The 20,985-nt window shown below is 45.6% G+C and overlaps 3 protein-coding genes across 5 annotated transcripts in view; 2 read left to right on the top strand and 1 right to left on the bottom strand.

Annotated features, from left to right (window-relative positions):
- Nucleotides 1-225: 225 nt before the first annotated feature.
- Nucleotides 226-6,383, bottom strand: LOC118421745 (D-glutamate cyclase, mitochondrial-like). The gene is made up of 11 exons (XM_035829246.1): nucleotides 5,738-6,383; nucleotides 5,426-5,579; nucleotides 4,781-4,979; nucleotides 4,426-4,576; nucleotides 3,902-4,024; nucleotides 3,283-3,448; nucleotides 2,634-2,755; nucleotides 2,072-2,221; nucleotides 1,569-1,835; nucleotides 846-1,111; nucleotides 226-384 (listed from the first exon to the last, which is right to left on the bottom strand). Exons 1-11 carry the CDS (start codon nucleotides 5,952-5,954, stop codon nucleotides 238-240), a joined length of 1,962 nt encoding a protein of 653 aa, XP_035685139.1. The 5' UTR covers nucleotides 5,955-6,383; the 3' UTR covers nucleotides 226-237.
- Nucleotides 6,384-7,150: 767 nt separating this feature from the next.
- Nucleotides 7,151-20,985, top strand: part of LOC118420630 (nmrA-like family domain-containing protein 1) — a 44,448-nt gene continuing 30,613 nt past the window's right edge. Inside the window, exons 1-6 of one of the 3 annotated variants that reach the window (XM_035827490.1) lie at nucleotides 8,065-8,126; nucleotides 8,329-8,504; nucleotides 8,948-9,016; nucleotides 9,323-9,563; nucleotides 10,023-10,216; nucleotides 10,503-10,820. In XM_035827490.1, the coding sequence (XP_035683383.1) occupies nucleotides 8,087-8,126; nucleotides 8,329-8,504; nucleotides 8,948-9,016; nucleotides 9,323-9,563; nucleotides 10,023-10,216; nucleotides 10,503-10,691 (909 nt within the window). In that variant the 5' untranslated portion in view covers nucleotides 8,065-8,086 and the 3' untranslated portion in view covers nucleotides 10,692-10,820. Of the gene's footprint in view, nucleotides 7,248-8,064; nucleotides 8,127-8,328; nucleotides 8,505-8,947; nucleotides 9,017-9,322; nucleotides 9,564-10,022; nucleotides 10,217-10,502; nucleotides 10,821-20,985 lie in introns of those variants that run through there. The other 2 variants (XM_035827492.1, XM_035827491.1) reach the window with 2 other exon arrangements.
- LOC118420634 (nmrA-like family domain-containing protein 1) lies at nucleotides 11,269-13,289 on the top strand. Its single transcript, XM_035827497.1, has 2 exons — nucleotides 11,269-11,621; nucleotides 13,081-13,289. The coding sequence occupies exons 1-2, from the start codon at nucleotides 11,588-11,590 to the stop codon at nucleotides 13,272-13,274; spliced, it is 228 nt and encodes a 75-aa protein (XP_035683390.1). The 5' UTR covers nucleotides 11,269-11,587; the 3' UTR covers nucleotides 13,275-13,289.

Here is a 20,985-nt window from a genome sequence, read left to right as displayed (position 1 = left end):
TCATATATATATATATATATATATATATCACCCTAGTCACCCTACTTAGTCATTTAATTCGTGCCCTGAGTATCTGACTATACAGCTGCTGGGGTCCCTGACACAGGTGGGCAGCAGTCTGATACACAAGAAATAACCCATTCTTCTTTGCACCAGTGTCCTTACGTGGTAAGCTAAAATTTCAAATTCAAAAGCGATAGTGGAAAATTCCATGAACATTTTCCATCCCCTGCGTAACTAGTCCAGTCCCAGGATGCTCCTCAGGTTCTCCATGATCTGGGCATGCTCAGAACCGAACCGGAGCCCGTCTACGACCAATCCCGGCTCAGCTGTCATTCCGTCTCGGAGACCGTGTTTCATCATGACAGACATCACCTTCTCTTCCTGACAGGTCAAACAATGGAGACGGTACATCAGATTGAGTACATTCAATAAATATTTTGAAAATATCTGATGAATATTATTTTAACTCTAGAATCAAGCATTTACTGATGCAGTGGTTTAATTTTGCGGAAGAAGAGAAAGGAAGTTTTTGCTGTGTTTAGAGTTGCGTTTATTCATATATGGTAAAAATAATTGCTGTATCAGGAATTTATGAATATGATAGAGAGGTCAGTCCAAAATCTTATAATGAAACCACAAAATTTCTCAAGATTCACAGTAGCCAACAAGGGCAAGAATGCACATTAGTAGGATTTTATACACCATTTCTGTACACAAAGTAAAGCATCAAGCTTTTAATCAGTCTTCTGATCCTCAAGGTGAAATGACCCAAAGGTACAAGATTAGCACCTTTGAAAAATGCCATTTTAAGAACTACGTGTAGTCACAAACCAGATACTCACCCTTTCCAATGATGGCACTGAACCAAGAAGTTTGTGAGAGTCCCGTGGGAAGCCTACAGCCCTCCTGAGGTACCTGTCATGGATAGGACAGGCCTGCAGCACATACAGGCCAGCAGCGACGGCCCAGCCGCCCCAGTTGGACACCCCCGCTGTAATGGTATAGTCTGCTGGTACTGTGCAGGCAATCTCTGGTCCACTGGGGATGAACTGATGAACTTTCTCCTGCACCCTCCCCATCCCCAACTCATTACCTCCATCTCCTATTCCTGTAGGGATAAAGAAAACCAATAGACTCTTCCTGACTGTCAACCACTACACCAATAGACTCTTCCTGACTGTCAATCAAAATTAGCAGTTTAACCAATGAGCACCCTCCCAAACCCCAACTCATTACCACTATCTCCTATTCCTGTATGCATAAAGAACACCAATAGACTCTTCCTGACTGTCAATTAGCAGTTTAACCAATGAGAGAGGGGCTTGTATGGCTGACAAATATTTGCATTTTTATGTGTTATTTGGCATTTCTACAATTTGACAGATGTGGACAGGGCTAAAAGAGTGCAGTCCATAAGCAAGGTTGATAGAATTCAATCATTAAATATAGACATTAAGTAATTATTTATTTACAGATGTATACTCTTAATTTGCCATTGGGTTCACTACTTACTGAGTGCATGAAAAAAAACTGCAGTGTGTCTTGATGTGCATATTGATTCTCACCAGTTGTTTTTATCCCTGGGATTTCCTCATTGGCCACATCAAACAGCTGGTCAATGGGACTGACCAATGAGGAGATGTCCTTGGCCTGCATGGTCCTGTAGGTGCCATCAGCTGACCTCCCGACACGTTCGATGGCCACCAGGTGGTCATACCTGGGTCTGGAGACATCCCCGTCATGGGTGAGGAACTGCAGGGCCGAGTCTCTGTCTGGGGCTGTACCATTTGTAGGCGGGTAGGGCAGGACTGCCATGCCTTCTTTTAGGATACCTGTAATACATGGTGCACTTTGTTAAGATTTTAGTTATTTGGAACTTCAATGAAGGACAACACTTGCTGCATTTCTTTGCTCCTGTGGCATTGTGTCCTGGGTACTTTTTTCCAAACATTATAAATGACCATCACAAACACACACACAGGCATGAATACTGGTTACTGTCGCACACATGCATACACGCACACACACATACAAACACACAAACAAACAAACACGCACGCACACACACCTGTCTGTACACAGTCCTCCACAATGTCCCTCATCAGCTGCAGCCTGCTAGCATCCATCACCATGGTAACCTGCTTCCCCAGGGCTTGCAGCATTGCTGCCATGGCAACAGCACCAGGAGGGCCGTCATTTTCTTCTGGTGGGGTCAACTCTAGCAAAGAAGAACAGGTGATGGGTAAAGCAAACACTGTTAGTTTATAATTGAAGCATGATGCTTCTCAAGAAGCTAAGGCATGTAATGTAATGCAGCTTTATGCTACTGCTCGGTATTTAGAAAAACACACAGGGCCATCCTTACTCCTCTCAATAAGGTTTAAAAGCTTAGATAAAGCTCCCTCATTCAAAGAGCCACTGGCTTTATGTCATCATTCAAAATGATAAATGGAGATGGTTTGGTGTCACGTGATGGACTTAGCCAATCAGTTTGCCGGATTTTACAAAGGCTGCATAAGGTGTGTTTTTTGTTCACTCTCTTGTTTTCTATTTTCTGAAGAATTGACACTATCATGAAAGATCAGAGTTCCACCAAACTGACACAGATATACAGTATAACTTCCTGGTACCTGTGTGACAGGGGAAGCCAGTTATGACAGCCACAGAGGAGGCGTGGGACAGGGACAGCACACAGCGCAGTAACTCCCCCGGGATGTGGAGGTCACTGATCCCTCTCTTCCCTGAAAGACACATTCAAACAAATCTTAGCATTAGTGGACAAAGTAGTGACCAATTGCAAAGTACAATTCTTGTACAACATAATACATTGGCTCTCAAAACCCCCACAGCATGGAATTATAGTCAAGGCTGGCCAAGCAACCACCTGGCACAGGCTGAATTACCTGCAGTCAAAGACCAAATTGAAACACTCCCATCTGGCAAGCAACCAACTGTCTTACCCAGCCAGCAACCCCAGGGGTTTTCACACCCTACTCAACAACCAAACTTGGTTGACATCAGCAACCAGCCCAGTAGTGGCCATGTCTACTTGTGAATTTCTGAGAGAGAATATGTCGTTCTCTTAATAGCTTGATTTCCAACAGGTCCTTATGAGACAAGTTCAATACAGTCAGTGTGGTGGAGACAAACCTGGACAGTATTCAGTGGAAGAAATAAAATCTGATTTTATTAATGAACAAGTGCTCATGCTAACAAAAGACAAACTTGAAGATTTCTAAAAATTTCTATAATCTACAAAATAATGTTCAGTGTGAACACATTTTACCAACAGCCAGTTCTGATGCAACACTGTACAGCAAGGGTTCCTGGGATACCTGGACAACCTTGGGAGTGTCACCAGGATCTGTTATTGTTGTAGCAACCGTTGCCATGACATCAGCAACAAACATGCACCCAGGAGCATGGCTAAAGGCTAGTGGAGACTCTGCAGTACATGGAAAAAACATCTCTGTTAGTGCTTAAGTGGAAACTGAGTTCATAGTATTACATACATATACTGTGAACTTAATTATAGTTCATTATCCTTCCTAAACTTGATATCAAATAATCATCATATGTTGAAAAAAAGTTCAGCATTGTATCTGAACACTGTCTTCAACCACAATGGGACAATCATGGTTTGTGTGCACCGATCTGATGTCAAATGTGAATGAAAATCTACTCTATATCTATTGTATTCGGGCACTTTGGGATATCACATCTTCGGACAGTAATTTCAAATTGCAATATTTTCAAAATAGTGTAGTTTGAAACCACTGCCTGTTGACTTGGTATCCCATATACATGTAAAATGTTTTTGAAATGATGGATATAGGTTACCCCGCGGATAAAGGGGGTGAACTAGCATTACATTGTAGAAGACGACAAAATGCCTTACTTGCAGACTGTACAGCAGGCGCTGTGCTGACACCACAGCACCAGAACACTGGTACATCCCCAGGCTGGAACTCCACACTGTCTCCCAGATGGACAGCTTTCAAGTCAGGGACTCCTATCATTGCTACAATATGGAACGGAAGAAAATCATCCACACTTATCTCATCAAACTTAAATTGTAATCCAATCATTCATAAAATGGCCTTTTGGGTAGGGTTGTTGACTCAGCCTGGAGGTGCTGAGATGGAATCCCTAACAGAAAACCGCAGTATACTTCACTCTACTCGGGTGTAAATGAGTACCTAGCTTAGGCTTGCGTCGTCCCTCAGATAGAACACAAGTTACCTGTCACTTATGAGCTGTTGCTGCAGTCACGTATCTCTTAACGTCACGTCATGGAAGTATCAGTAGAATTGGGTTCATGTCAGCCAGAATTTGGATACGTTCTTCTAATCTTAGTGCTGGTCTTGTAAAGTTACCATTATAATAATGGTCTTGATTATAATTCCATTCACTAATGGTTACCTGGATCACCAATGTGGATGGGGGCTCCGTGCAGATCAGGCATCTGGTGAGTCATCCCGTATACTACATCAAGTTTGTCTCTGGGAATAGGTCGCATGGCGAGGTACATCTTACACTTGAACGGACCCACAGGATGGCATTGAACATTGGACTGAAATGACAAATTAGTATAATTATTATAGTAAACATTGTTTATTATTAAGCTCTTCCAAATGTAATCTGGATTACCCAAAATGGATTTTTAAGTATGAAAATTGTTCAGGTCTGTAAGCTTTTGTCTATTTTTTCTGCACTGTAAATCTTACCTTCTAAGCATCAGAGAAGACTAATAGAAAACATTGCTGACCCAACTAACCTCATACATGGACACATTGACCCCCTGCTCCACATTTCTGATAGGAACACCTGCTGACATAACAGTATCCTCAAACGAGAAACTGCAGCCCACGTAGAAGGTCACCATGTCCTTCAGCTGTTCCGTGAACTCCAACAGATCTCCAACTTTCTCCGTCAGCGTGCCGTCTCTGTGCACTCTGTACTGTATAACATCAGTTCTGAAACAATAGAAATCACCAATTGTATCATTCTTACACTTGGGATCAGTGCAATGCAGTCCTTTACCAACTTGATCTATTTAACTTAGGCATCCCAGCCAACATCCTGGTCAACTTTAACTGTCTCAACACCCTGTGCAGTCAACTCGGCCAAGGTTGGGTTTAGGGTTAGAGTTAGGGTGTTGGGCCAAGTTGACTAGGATGTTGAACAATTTAGTTGCTCTGATTTATTTTCAAATCATGGGCAAGTTGGTGAAGAGAATTAATTTTGTAGTTGGGAGATTAAAGGGAGTATTTGGAGTGGTGTTAAGTTGTGGATAAAACAAGAGGATAGACTGAACAAACATGTTCGCAGTGCAGTCTAGTGGTTTTTAGTTTGCTGTTAAGAAGTCACCATGAAAACCATGAAAATCAAACCATTAATTGTCCCATTTGGACATACACACCTGATATCTGAGTCCTCAGCAAGTGGAGGTGCCCCCAACTCTCCAACTTTGCTCACGTACACTAGGGGGAAGGGCCCTTCATTTGCCTGACAGAACTTCAAAAAGTCTTGCGCCAACGACTTGTGCACAATGGCAAGATTCGCCTGTGTACGGCCTATTTGATGAAAGAAAAGAATTGATAAATAAACAATTATGCATCACTCTGACTTGTTGCTTCAGAATAATCTTAAGACTTAAGCTTTGCCTGGCTTTTATTAATGAGAGTCATGTCTGAGGATCATTGTAACAATTTTACTAAAAAAATCTGCGTACCTTTGCACATGCCAGATGTGCTCCTGCCTTGCAGATTCCCACTTCTTATCAATTTCCTCAAGTCTTTGGGGTGCATTTTCCCCAAGGCACCGTCAAATGCCATGTCTGCAGCTGATCTCAAACTCCGAACAAAACCGGTCTTCCCACTGTCCCTGGTGATCTCTCGCAAGCTTGGTAACTTCAAAACTTGTCTGAACAAAATGTGCGCTTTATCCATCCCTTCTATCCGTTTTCGGTGCAGACTGTTACGTTGTCATTTATCTTTGTAACAAGTAGATGGTATCCAGGTATCCGGGAAAGTAGGGAAAGAGCACTTTATCCAAGGAGGTTGAAAGAAAACCTCCTTGCTTTCTCCAGCGCATAGGACCTTGCAATTGCCACCCTCAGAAAGTTTTGCTGACCTTTGACTAGTTTCAACGCATCATAATGCACAAATCCTCTGGACGCTTTGATCCTGATACGCGACTTTCAGCAATGTATGTGCATAAATGTATTTATTTGTTTTCAAATATCAAGAAAGTTCTTAATTTTATCCAAATTTTCTTAGAAATTGCTTGGAAACAGAACTTATTTCTAGTGCGTTTACCAGCGGTAGACCAATGGAAGGCGTTTCAGAACTGAGTAGTCTGTCAGATAGCCTGGTATCCAGCCGCATTATACCGAGTCTCTTCTGTCCTCTCCGCAAATAACGCATGTGATGTGTAGGCAACATTTACAAGAAAAACAGATTTGCCAGCCTACATCTGCTTGACTGTGTTAACGTATCTATGACTGAAAGGGGGAAAAGAACAGTTTTATATTTTTAACGTTACATGCCGAAGTTATAGCAATTTGTGCCATCTCGTTGTCTGTCGTATCTGGATAAACCAATCGTTAAATCATTAAATTACATCAATACTAGTAGTCTGACGATTCCCCCACAACCTTAATGGAACATCCCGTTCACTTCTATACACGCTAGTGTGATTGGACAACCCCTCGTGGAATCCTTTAGTCATGCAACATAAAAATAAATAAGTTGCAGGTAAAGTATGTTGCATGACTTGCATGTCCGGCTTTGCATCGCTGGCTGCCCCACCCATTTCTGCAATGGAACAGCCCACATGCATTATATGGTCACTGGGTCACGTTATTGAAAGTAATCCAGGGCAGGAGCACGTCACCGGAACGTACTGCGCCTGCGCGAACCCTGGTGTTTTGGGGCTTGGTTTGGTCAACGTTGCATTGAAATCCCACTTGTTGCACAGTATATGTTAGAGACATGGTTTCATTCAAAACGTACACGGGATTTTACCCTTATATACGCACGTACTTTCTTAAATGCGGCCCTTTAGTAAACCGGGGGTTTAGCAAGGTTTAGCATGTCTATACTTTTCGCGCAGGCGCAGTACGTTCCGGTGACGTGCTCAGGGCAGGTACAGCGAAACACTGGACCCACGGCTGGCGTGCAGCGTTCAGCAACAAACTCACATCAATATGGCGAAACTTATCACCGTTTTCGGAGCAACAGGTGAGTTTCACATGTCACTGAGAAGAGTCAGAATGGACCGCCCCTAGCCTGCTAGTAGGCCCCGTTCAAAGTGGTTCGTCTGGTTTGCTGTTCACCAGATGTAAATCTGTAGCGTTAAAGAATGAAGATCTTTGTTATACAGACATACCCACTGGGCTAAGTACAGGCCGCAACAAAAGAATAGTTGACAGATACATGAAATATCTACAATCAATTAATGTCAACCAATACAAGAATAATATCCTACTAAGTGAATTCGACATCTTCTCACTTGTTTGTGATACTGAATCTTTCGTGCAGTAAAGTTTATTTTTCTTCTTCCTATGTTTTGCAATCAAAGGTTTGTCTAAATTCATTAGGAATATGAATTTGTCTGTGTTACTTTAGGTATATGAATCAGGGAAACATATATTCTATCAGTCTATGAAGTAGGGAAACATATAGCTGATATATCAGTCTATAAAGTTCAGTGCCCTCTTCGTTGTTTCATCTACATTCTACTACAAAATGCTGTTCGTCTTCTATTCTATCTAGATTGACAACATTGCCTAAATGAAAATAGGATGTCACTATTTCAACAGTATTGTTGTTATACATGAAATGCACGTCTTTTGGTAAACGGCCACCCTTAGTGAAAATAATTTTTGTTTTCCTAAGGTTTACATTTAGGCGCCATGTTTGACAGTAGTTTTTGTAGACAATGTAGTAGACAATGCTTTTCATTGACGTCATACTAATTATGATTTGAGTCCCCCGGCGACCATGTTGGCGGGTAATTGAATTAAGCAGTAGCATCTTGTGTGGTTTATAGACGTACGATGTAATCCAACACGGCGCAAATGACGTCAAATGAAAAGCCTGAACATTCTCCAAGCAGAGGTTAAGCTACGTCTCTTTTTTCTTACGTTTTGTAGTCGTATTTATCAGGCTTTCTATTTTGTATTGTATCTTGTATTGTCAAAACCTAACACTATGTCATAAAGTTTTACTCTGGACTCACATGCCACGTGTTTTATTCTCTTACATATTCACCAAGCTGATATGGTTAGAAACTAGTTACCAACATATCCACCTATTTCAGGAAGACAAGGAGGGGGCGTCGCCAAAGCCCTTCTCAAATCTGGAAGACCAGGATTTAAAGTCCGAGCTGTAACGAGAAACGCCTCTAGCGACAAAGCTAAGGCACTGCAGGCTAAAGGTGCCCAGGTCGTTACGACAAGTCTGGACGATCCAAGCACACTGGGTCCTGCCCTGCGAGTAAGGAACCGTTTCTAAATTTGAAGGTTAATACAAAGCAAAATGTACATATATATTACCTCGTTGATTTGATTCTGGTAAATGTTTTCTCTCTTGAAGCGATTATCTTCAAACGCTTAAGCATATTCTCATTTATCCAGATTTGTTTCAATGACTATCAAAACAAGCTTAAGAGTTTGCAGACCTCATACCCCCATGAAGAATTTAGAGCCTTTGTAAAATTTTTGCTTTACTTTGTCTCGTTGATGATACAAATAAGGTTGTAATTAGCATAAACTATTTCAAATGATGGTCTTCTCTTCCAAAATGACATATGCAAATGAGCTGCACAATTATATGATGCATAGCAATGCACAACTTTATGACTCACACACACCGCAGGTTCGCCCCATTTAGCACAAAGGAATTATCGTACAGTCACCCCTTCGTTTCCCTATATACAGGGCGCACACGGAGTATTTGCGGTTACCAACTATTGGGAACATATGGACAAGGAGAGGGAAATCAAACAGGTATGCACTGTCTGTCACCACTATTCGTCTCTAAGTGCTGAAAATTTGTAGGACTGAAAGAATAGGAGTATGATTTCTGTCAAAGAAAATATGTGTGCATGTGTGTGTGTGCGCGCGCGCGCGCGTGTATGTGTTTGTTTGTGTGTGTGTGTGTGTGGGGGGGGGGGGGTATTAATTATGCTTCTTCTTAGTTGTTTTCCGTTGCAATTCTTATCAGAATTGTCATTTGCTCCACCTGTCACCATTGTTACACATGTTATCTTGCATTACCCACTATTGTCATTTTTGTGTTGATATCCAACGTAGGGCAAGGCCATAGCCGACGCCGCCAAAGCTGCCGGGGTTCTCCATGTGGTGTTTAGCGGCCTGGAGAATGTTCAGAAGATCGCGGGGTTTCCCTGTCCTGTGTTCGACGGCAAGGCGGAGATAGAAGAGTACATGACGTCCATAGAACTGCCGGTGACTTTTGTTAGATACCCCAGCTACTACGAGAACTTCATCGGTTCTCTAAAGCCACAGAAACAGGACGATGGGACGTATGTTTTAGGTAAGGCCTTCCCGGGCTGAAACGAAACATTAAAGTTTATGCCAATAAATATGCACAACGCATGCTGTTGAATAGTTTCGGTACGTTTTGAGTTATCTTTGTTGTCTTTTACATCGTACTTTCGTTCCCCAAAACTGCCCGGCCGGGCCCCTTTGTGGAAATGTGACATTAGCCTCAGCAGGCTTTGGTACTTGGTATTGATATTCATTATCACGATCGAAGTTACAGTGTACAAGGTGGGGCTGACAAAGAATAAGTAAACAGCATATGATATAGAAAAAAAGCACATTCATTAGCCTGCTATGGAGGCTAGCAAATCCGTAAATCGTGATCTGTGCAAGCGATCAAAACTTTGAAACGATTACTTGTAATGCCACTCCAATGTCTACGCAAGCAAAACTGCTTCATGTGAGTATATCTTCAGTAATTGATCAATATCTGTGGTTTCCCGGCGCCCAGGAATCCCAATGGAGGGCGCTGCAAAGGATAACGCCAGTCCAGCAGACATGGGTCCTGCTGTCCGGGCGATCTTCAACAACAGGGCGGAATGGCTGGGTAGGACTGTTGGGTTCAGCGGAGACAGACTCACCATCCAGCAACACGCGGAGATTCTCTCTAAACACCTGGCACCGAAGGTGTTCAAGGCTACCGACGTAAGTCTGTTGCTGTACTAGATCACTCAATCATTCAATCGTTATAGCTACCGGTCAGTCATTAACACATATGAGAGAGCAATGTTAATCATGTCAAACGGAACTGGGTACTACGTATATCGGCGCTGTCGAAGCTGCTGTGTCACAGTAAGTTGAACGGGTGTCGCCAAAAAGTTGATGAAGACTGAGCTATTTTTATGGTCTATCTAAAAGTCTAACGTTATATTGTTTGTCTTTTGACCACTCAATACTTATTTTCCCCTCTACCCTATGTGCTTCCTACTAGATGACAGCTGACGAGTATGCCCAACTGGGTTCCCATAGATCTAAGGACTTGGCCAACATGTTCAAGTTCTTCCAACTTTACAGCCGTCACCGTAGTGTGGAGCTGACCCGCCAGCTACACCCCGCCGCCAAGAGCTTCGACACGTGGGTAGCAGAGAACAAGGAGGCGCTGCTAAACGCCTTGGACTAGTCCCTACCAAACTGACAGTACGCCGCCTGTTATAGGGAAATAATCTGCCGGCATATGCCAGGGGAGTTTTGCTCCGGCCGGCCGGAGGGGGATGCTAACCTGAGCGTGGACTGACTCCCCTGGCCCGATTTTTTTTTAGAATTCTAGACTACGATCCCCCAATAGGAAGGCCTGGTAGAGGATGTGTCTGTTGAGACAAATTTTGAATAAATCATTTTACAACTGAATACGTTTTAGTGGCTGTTCTTATTCTCTGTCTTATTCTCTGAAAATACGGAAGTAATGTACACGAATTGCATCATTACCTCCGTAACAATGCAGGTACATGTATGGTTTTCGGTCTGTTTGTTTGTTTGTTTGTTTTGGTGCGTTAATTAAAAAAAATAAAAAAAATTGGTGCGTTAATTAAAAAAAATTAAAAAAATTTTCAAGTTTGTTCCGCTGGCCCTGGTTCCCGGGACGAGTAAGCTGCGGAGACTAGCAGGATGTGAAGATTGAGCTCATAGTTGCCCGCGTCCACATCTCTCTGGTAGGCAAGCAGAAGGTGGCTAATGGAACACGTCACGGTCAATACTGCAGTAGTTTAATGTGATTTCCCCACACCATAAATGGAACAGCCCACCGGGTCCACACACGTTCGTTTGGTGGGACAGCCCATCGTCGAAGCCTTACACACAGTTAAAGTATGCTATTGCATGATTTGCATATCTGTTTGCATATGGTTAGAATTGCATGATAAGCATATCTGTTTGCATTGCTGACTTTCCCACCCATTTCTGCAATGGAACAGCCCACATGCTTTACAGGGTCACGTTATTGAAAGAAAGAGGTTACAGGGCACCAACAGCGAAACAGGACCCACGGCTGGTCGCGTTCAGCAGCAAACTCACATCAAAATGGCGAAACTTATCACCGTTTTCGGAGCTACAGGTGAGTTTGACATGTCACAGAGAAGCGGTAATACAACTTTAACTGTGTATGTGAAATATGTGTGTCAGCTGTAAAAAGAGCCAGAATGTACCGCCCCTTAGCCTGCTACTAGTGATAGGCCCTGTTGTCGTTCAACTTTGTTTTGCTATTCACCACCAGGCTTATGTAGCGTTTCGAATGACGTCTAGATATTGTGCTGCATTCAGATTTGGACGACAAGTCAATTCAAGCCATTATGATATGTGAGGCAAGTAGCAGTATGAAGCCTTAGGCGGTCTATCCTGCGCGAAAAGTTCTCAGTAACAGGTGCAAGTCCCCTGACTTGAAGCTTTGGTTTCGTTCAGTCTGACATAATGCTTGATGTAACATGCATTGGCATAATACCGGTCATAAGCCTTATACCGGTCGATTAAAAATAGTGGAACTTAAAGAGATCTACACATGCAACAATAGTTATTTCTGAGGTATGCACACTTCAGACATCTAGGTGTCCAATACATAATTTGCAAAGCATCGATAACAATGCATTCGAAGACAACAAGGCCAAAAGTTTTCAGGTCATTTTCGGGGCAGGCGAGCTCGTCGTGGGACAAACACACTCACGTTCATCGCCAGATTTGTAGATAATAATCACATGTGCTCACGGCACAAGACGAGCATGATTCAACAGCAATCTTGAATTTCTTTTGGTGACCTACAACTCGTGTAAAAGTGTGAGGAACCGTTGCATTATCGCCCGGATCTACGGCTGAATGGGTCAAATTGAACGTACGCCGCCATTTTCCCGCCATTTTTAATGCTACGGCCAGCAGTAAAGTTTTACGTCATAGCGGTTGTGACGGACCAAAATTAAATGAAAATTCTTGTCAGTATACGCCCATTTTCTCATGACTTTTTGTATGCTCATGCAGATTTTTGTTTTGTGCAACTACTAACAGGAAAGAAAGGAACAACAGAGGATGTATAAAGGTACATAGCGGCAGTTAATTGTGCCGTGTTTCGTTCGGCCGGTATAGTGCACCCCCTTCCAACCACGCGCCCGTTCTCCGTGCAATTCCGCGGTGTGTTCCAATTACGATATTATGTTTTTAGCAGGACCAGAGAGACAAAATAATTTACACAGAAGAAGTGGCAAAGGTAAGCTGTAACAGCAACATGTAACTGGAGAAAATGATGCGTTGATCATTTGCCAAATTAGCATTGCTTGAGAAATTGCAGTAAACCGACCGGTATTATGCCAATGGATGTTACAATTCCGTCTGCAACAATCAGCACGTGTCCTTTACATTGAGCCTGAGTATGGCAGATGGAAATGTTTTAGGCAGTGGCATAAGTAAGTTTGCATATGCTGTCCATGAAGCTCTTTATATTCTAAACAAAAACATTACTTGGATTTTTGAATTAATTGAATTGTCACATATTCATCAAGTTGATGCCTTGATATATCCACCTGTATCAGGAATTCAGGGAGGGTCTGTCACCAACGCCCTTCTGGAAGACAGGGATTTTAAGGTCCGAGCTGTGACGAGAAACGCCTCTAGCGACAAAGCTAAGGCACTGCAGGCTAAAGGTGCCGAGGTCGTTACGGCAGATCTGGACGATCCAAGCACGTTGGGACCTGCCCTGCAAGTAAGGATCGTCTCTAAAATTTAAGGTTCTTACAAAGCAAAATATACATATTACCTCGTTGATTTGATTCTGGTAAACTTTTATCTCCTGAAGCGATTATCTCTAAACATAATCTCATTCATCCAGCTTTGTTTCAATGACTATCAAAACAAGCTGAAGAGTTTGGAGGCCTCATACCCCCATGAAGAATTTAGGGCATTTGTAGATTTATTGTTTTATCTTGTCTCATTGATGATACAAATAAGGCTGTAATTGAACAAGGCCTCAATTATCATGATCTTAAANAAAACGAAAACGAGGCTGGCTAAGGCGGCAGCGTTTTTCTGTTCACAGCGAATTCTTGCTATCTTAATGTCACGAGGCGACTTCGTGACTCATAATAAGGACCACATGTACTATAATAAGGACCAGATGTAGGACACGAGGTCCGGGAGATAGCCGGGTTAGGCGGGGTCAGTCGAGAGAGACCCGAGAAGGAGTAGGTCAGGGAGAGAGGATCTGGGAATAAAGTACACCTCATCGCAACGTCAGTGTCTCTGCTTCATCCTTACTTACGACCCTATAACTGTGAGTCGGCCACCGTGACAAAGTGGTAGTACGGCTGGGGTCCCGCCAAGTTAAACGGACGAGACGACGAGGAGTCGGAGAGAAAGAAGAAGAAGATAGCGACACGTGGCAGAGCGTCGAGCCGGTGGCGTCGGAGACCCGGAGGAGAGCTGCGGTGCGGTGAAGAGGGCTGAGCCGCGGAGCTGACCAGCAAGGGGACCGGCCGGTGACATCTAGGACATAGGTGGGTGGGCAACTTGCATCCATTGACAGCCGCACAGTCACTACTTAGACTTAGTTAGTAGAGTTATACTTAGTCTGCATTCATTGTGTAGATATGGCAGCCGCAGGCGCAGCGCCGTACTTCGCGCCGTTTGACCGGCGCGTTGCGAAATTCAACGGCCCACCCTCTTCGCCGTCTGATCTCACGGTTAGAGAGTTTATTCGAGAGATGAGATCGGTTTTCAGGCTATGTAATGTACAGGACGACGCAGAGATCCGTAGTGACATTGTCATGCGTCAGTTAGGGGGGATTGCAAAGAGGGAGATCCAGCAACTCCCTCTGGAGGATAGGAACGATGTCGAGCGATTGTTCACAGCTCTGATGAATAGCTATGATGACAGGACAAGTCACAGCGACTATTTAGGGCAGTTTTACGGCCGGGACCAGAGAAGGGGGGAAAGCATCAGGGACTTCACCATAGCACTGCAAGAGTTGTTAAACAAAGCGGAGGAAAGGGCTCCGGTCGTGGCCGGACCCGCAGTTCAGGGCGCAGCCGCCGCGGCGGCCGAGGTTAGAGATAGAACCTTAAGAGACAGAATGGTCGACGGTCTTAGGGATGACTCAGTGAGGCGCCAGTTGAAAAGAGAAATACAGAACAATCATGCCATGACGCATCAGCAGGCCAAGGAAGCTGCTATGCAGCTAACGGGGGAGTGGGAGGCCAGGAGACAAGGGTCCGCCCAAGTTCAGGCCACGGCCTGGGAGGAGGGGCCGAGCCCTCAAACCGGTAGTAATAGCTATAACACTAGTCGGGTCGAACAGTTGTTGGAACGGACCCTGGAAATGCTCACCATCAATCTTCAAATGAATCAGCCACGCGACCAGCCCCGCAGACAGAGTCAAAACAATAGTTGTTATAACTGCGGGAAGGAGGGGCATTATGCGAGAGATTGTCAGGCCAACAGCGTCTGTTACAACTGTGGGGAAGAGGGTCACATGGCTCGTGGATGTCTGAGAAGGCCCAAGGCCAGGGGGGATAACCGCCGCAAGTCTGACGAGTGTTATAGGTGTGGTGAGCCGGGCCACGTAGCAAGAGATTGCCGTGGAGAATCACAGACCCCCCGTTCTAGCATGCCCCCAAACTAGAGCGGTCTGCCCCCGACAGCGGCCCGGGGGTGGATAGAGTCGATAAAGCGCTGCCAAGCGAAGTTAAGGTAGACACTAGTAGGGTAGGGACCATTGTTAAGGATGAAGTAGAGGGAGTAGGAAACACAAGTAGAACGCAAAAGGTAAACATGGCAGAATCCGGTGATAGAGTAGAAATAGAAAGTCTTAGGGATAGAACAATAGGATCTTCGGATCACGTTGTCATTAAGTTCGATGGAGTAGACATTCCTTGTCTGTTAGATACAGGATCGCAGGTAACTACCATACCGGAATCCATGTATCGTCAATATTTTGGGGAGGAGGGTCCCACCCCCAAGAATGCGGATTCTTGGATTAAGCTAACCGCCGCCAATGGGGAGGATATCCCATTGGTGGGATACATAGAGATGGATGTGACAGTTTTTGCCAAGACTCTGCCCGCCAGGGGCATCATTATTACGAAGGATCAAGGGAAAGCCGTCCCTGCCATTGTGGGCATGAATGTAATTGGGCCCTGTAGAAATGAACTGTTTACGGAATTCGGGAGGGGGTATTCTTCAAACATAGCAGCAGAGGGGGGGAAACAATGGCAACGAGCTTTTAAAACACACGAGCATCATCTGAGATCAGATACCCCCTCAGGAAGGGTTGGCTATGTCCGGGCACCTTGTAGAAATAAGATAAGGATACCAGCCAGGGAGGAAATGATTGTATATTGCAATGTCAGGGGCACCAAATTCCCTTACTCGGCGCTTGTAGAGCCCACAACAGGCACTAATCTAAACTCTGCTTTGATAGTGGCACGGTCCTATGTGACCGTGAGACAAGGAAAGGTCCCGGTAAGAATTGCAAATCTGTCCAAACAGGACGTAGAGATCTCATATAACACTATAGTGGCCGAGCTATGTCTTGTTGACTTCGTGCCCCCATTGGAAGATGAAATACTGTTTGAAAGAGAGAGTGTCGACACTGTTAAAGTCTGTTTCCAGCGTGGGTCTGTCAATGTGATTGAGACAGATGAACCAACGGGTCCAAAGAGTTGGTTTCCCGAAGAGCTTGACTTGTCGCAAGCGGATATCTCTGACGACGAGAAACAGAGGTTAGGGGCAATGTTAGCCAAACACAAGAATGCCTTCTCCACAGGACCCTTTGATGTGGGCCGCACGACAGTGCTAGAGCATAATATCCCCACAGGCGACGCGGCTCCTATCCGGGAACCGTACAGGAGAATACCCCCCACCCTGTACCAAGATGTTAGAGATCAGATCCAGAAGCTGCAGGACAATAATATAATAAGGGAGAGCACATCCCCGTGGGGGGCAGGGCTGGTTCTAGTTAAGAAGAAGGATGGGTCAATCAGGTTCTGTGTTGATTACCGCAAATTAAACGCAGTGACCCACAAGCAGACCTTCCCATTACCACGTGTGGAGGAGTCCCTCGAAGCCCTAGGAAATGCAAAGATGTTCAGTTCCTTAGATCTGGCTTCAGGATTCTGGCAAATACCCTTAAAGGAAGAAGATAAGAAGAAAACGGCATTTGTTACACAATGGGGTTCTTGGGAATGGGAATCAATGCCCATGGGACTATCTGGCAGTCCGTGCACTTTCCAACGTGCTATGATGAAGTGTCTGGGAGATCAGAATCTTAACTTCTTACTCATCTACCAGGATGACATACTCGTATTTTCAGACTCGTTCGAAAGCCACATTGAAAAGCTGGAATTTGTCCTAACACGGTTGGAACAGCACGGTCTGAAATTGAAGCCGTCAAAGTGTTACTTATGTCAGAAGGAAGTCAAATATCTGGGCCATGTGGTCAATGAGAAAGGTGTCGCCACTGACCCAGATAAGATCGCAGTTGTGAAGAACTGGCCTGTTCCCCGCACAGTAAAGGAGCTGCGCTCATTCTTGGGGTTCACAGGATATTATCGGCGGTTTGTACAAGGGTATGCTCAGATAGCTGCATGTTTACACGAGTTGGTGGGAGGTCGTGGGAAGACCCAGAATAGGACCACATTAGATAGATGGTCAGCTGAGCACCAGCGGGCGTTTGACACTCTAAAGGAAAAGCTAACGAGCGCTCCTATTTTGGCTTGTCCGGATTATGCCAAGGATATGATTCTGTATGTAGATGCGTGTGACTCGGGGTATGGTGCCGTTTTAAGTCAGGAACAGGACGGAGTTGAACGTGTCATCGCTTATGCCAGCAAAGGGTTAGGATCGGCTGAGAAAAGCCCGCACAACTACAGTAGCTTCAAACTCGAACTAGCGGGGCTTCATTGGGCTGTCTGTAAGAAATTCAAAGAACATCTTTATGGGGTAAAGTTCACGGTTTTTACAGACAACAATCCTTTAGCGCACCTACACAATGCCAAACTCGGAGCTGTCGAGCAACGATGGGTGGCGCAAATGGCGGCGTTCGATTTCCAAATTAAGTACAGACCAGGGCGGGTCAACGTCAATGCAGATGCCCTCTCGCGACTCACAGTAGAGCCGGAGGTTGTTAAGGCGGCTTGTCAGTGGTACGTCTCGCCGACAAAACCGGGTGTGGTCGATCAGCTTCGGCAGTGGCAAAGGACTGACGAGGATGACGTCATTCGGCCAGATGAGCGAGAGAAGGTGCCCTTACAGACAACATCCGGTGTTGGTCAGCTGCAGCGGGAAGATCCCACCATTAGCCGAGTCATGAAATACGTCGCCCGCAAGCGTCGACCTGACCAACATGAGCGTAAGGAGGAGACAGCAGACACTTTACGTATCCTTAATCAGTTTGACAGACTGGAGTTGCAGGATGGTGTGTTGGTGCGTACACATATAGACGCCAGTGACGGACGACTTAAGGCACAGCTTGTACTTCCCCCAGAGTTGCGCAAGCAAATGTTCCAGCACCTACATACTGATGCCGGACACTTAGGTATAACCCGCATTCAACAGCTGATGGAACGGCGGTTCTACTGGCCGGGCATGCAAGCAGACATTGCGGTCTGGGTGAAAACATGTAAGAGGTGCGTGTTACGCAAGACCCCGGCGAAGGCAGTGCCCGCCCCGCTCGTCCCCATTAAAACAACATACCCCCTAGAGATGGTAGCGATGGATTATCTGACAGTCGATAAGTCTTCCACAGGGTACGAGTACATATTGGTCATTATTGACCATTACACGAAGTATGCGGTTGCCGTGGCAACACGGAATCAGTCGGCGGAAACCACAGCGAAGGCTTTCTGGACCCATTTCGTGGTTCATTACGGATTCCCTCACCGAATCCATTCCGACAAGGGTGCCAACTTCATGTCTAACACAATGCAGGAGCTTTGTAGAATGTACGGGGCTCTTAAAAGCAATACAACTTCGTATCATCCGGAAGGAAACGGATTGTGCGAGCGCTACAACAAAACCCTGTTAAATATGTTAGGAACGTTGGAGAAGGACAAGAAGAGAAGATGGCCAGACTACTTGGCTGAATTGGTACACGCGTACAATTGTACGGAACAGGAGTCCACAGGTTATTCTCCCTTCTATCTGCTGTTTGGGCGGCATCCGAGACTGCCTGCTGATGTTGCCATGGGAACCGAGGAGGAGAACGACGACCTTGCAACTGACGGCTGTACTGACGACTGGGTTCGGCAACACTGGCGACGCTTCCAATACGCCTACGGCAGGGCTACAGATCGGATGGAGAGGGCGAGATTGAAGGATAAACGCCTTCATCAACGGAAGGAACAGAACTGTCCGTTGCTACCGGGACAACGGGTACTAGTGCGCAACAAACGCTTGCGGGGGAGACATAAGATTCAGGACAGACTCGAGGCAACCCCGTACATTGTAGTGTCACAGCCTGATCCGGACATTCCTGTATTGGTCATTAAGCCAGAGCGAGGCCGCGGTCCCGAGCGGACACTACATAGAAACATGCTCATCCCGTCGCCGTTTCCAGGGCGACCGCCAGCACGAGCGAGAGCCGGCCCACGTGTTGACATGCCTCAACCCGAACGGCCTGCATCACAAGACGACAGCGAGACGGCATCTGAAGACGCCGACGAAGCAGATGAACTTCTCGACGGCTTGTTGTTCTTCCCAAGGCCTGCCGCAGGGCCCGTTGCGCAACCGGAGGTACAGGTCAGAAGGTCACAGCGAGCGAATCTCGGAGTCCCACCCGTGCGTTATGCGGAAGTGTACAACATCACGCCCCGATACGTTTCGCGGTTACGTGTTAATTTGCTGGGGCGGGACTGATAGTTAGTGGGGGGAGGGGCTGAAGCTCTAGTGTGCCCAGGAAAGCCAGACTTCGGCGGGTTCTGCCGGATAGCGGGACAAATCCGGGCACACGAAGGCCAGCAGCACCAGATATAAGCTACGGGCTCCCCCGGGTAGAATAATGTACATAGATAGTTTACCGTAGATCAAGTGGTTACTGTAGATTTGGTTCAGGAGACATCGTTTTTGTGGTTGCGTCATAGGATGTTGGTCTGTAGAGAAGGAGAGAGAGAGAGAGAGAGACGATAGGTAGAGGCGAGAAGAAATATATGTGCGGTTGTCGATGGTTGCATGTGTTGTCCTAACCCACCCACCTCTTCAGGCGAGATTCGACAGGCCAGCCGGACAGACAACGAAGCCCCGAGGGTCCGACGTCGCGAGGGTCCGACGTCGGAGAGCGCTCAGCCGAGAGGCCTCTGGACAACACGCCCCTTCCCGACGGACAGAGTTTCTGCCGGTTCCTGTTGCAGTGCGCAAGCCAGCCGCCGACGAGAGGGAGGGAGCAGGACATCATGGTGCACGTGTTGTCGGACTCAGAAGTTTTGATTAATTATTCTTAAACAAACACCATGAAAAACGGACTGACAGATGTTTTGTTAGGCTAAAGTAGCACACCGTTCCTGTCTTGTATTGTGCCAGTTGTGATGCAATGTCGGAAAGATTTTGTTCACCTCCGTAGATACCTTGTTAACTTGACTTGTTAGTAGCTTTTATCTCTCAAAACTTGACTTCCATGTTAAGTAGCTTTTATCTCTATAAAAATAACATTCGGAGTGTATCACAACGTTTTAGTTGCTGTATCAGTACGTGTAGGGATTAAGCCTCCCTGTTGTTGTTGTTCAAAGCGTAGTAGTACCGTATATTGTTATATCGCCAGCCGTCTATATACAATGTGGACATTGTAAAAAGAAAATGGGGTGAGGTGTCACGAGGCGACTTCGTGACTCATAATAAGGACCACATGTACTATAATAAGGACCAGATGTAGGACACGAGGTCCGGGAGATAGCCGGGTTAGGCGGGGTCAGTCGAGAGAGACCCGAGAAGGAGTAGGTCAGGGAGAGAGGATCTGGGAATAAAGTACACCTCATCGCAACGTCAGTGTCTCTGCTTCATCCTTACTTACGACCCTATAACTGTGAGTCGGCCACCGTGACATTAACACATTTTTCAACAAATAATCAAGCTACAACCTGACTGAAAACGTTGTGAGATCACCTAGACCAACGTACGCGAATCAGGAATACCATCTAACACCCTGGAGTGACTCTGGAGCGTTTCCATGAAGACGGCGTCGGTGGTGTAACAACAAGACAACATGGCGGCCGCCATTGAGGTAAGCGTCCCTGGAAACGACGGGGAAACAACCAGATGGTCGACAGTAGTGAAACGAGGAACAACAAAGGAGACAGTGTTCCCCGTATTCATAATGGAGAGAGAGATTATAACTAAAGAGGAAGCCTATGTCAACCCTATAAAGGATGAAGAAATGTACCACTGTTTGATACAGTCTGTTCACCCTGGTCACCTGAGGTCAGTACAGCGAGTACGTGCATTATCTTATGGA

The sequence above is a fragment of the Branchiostoma floridae genome, chromosome 8, assembly GCF_000003815.2.
Source record: "Branchiostoma floridae strain S238N-H82 chromosome 8, Bfl_VNyyK, whole genome shotgun sequence".
Lineage (NCBI taxonomy): Eukaryota > Metazoa > Chordata > Leptocardii > Amphioxiformes > Branchiostomatidae > Branchiostoma > Branchiostoma floridae.
The sequence above is the reverse complement of the archived record's forward strand: the minus strand, read 5'-3'. Positions and strand labels throughout refer to the sequence as shown.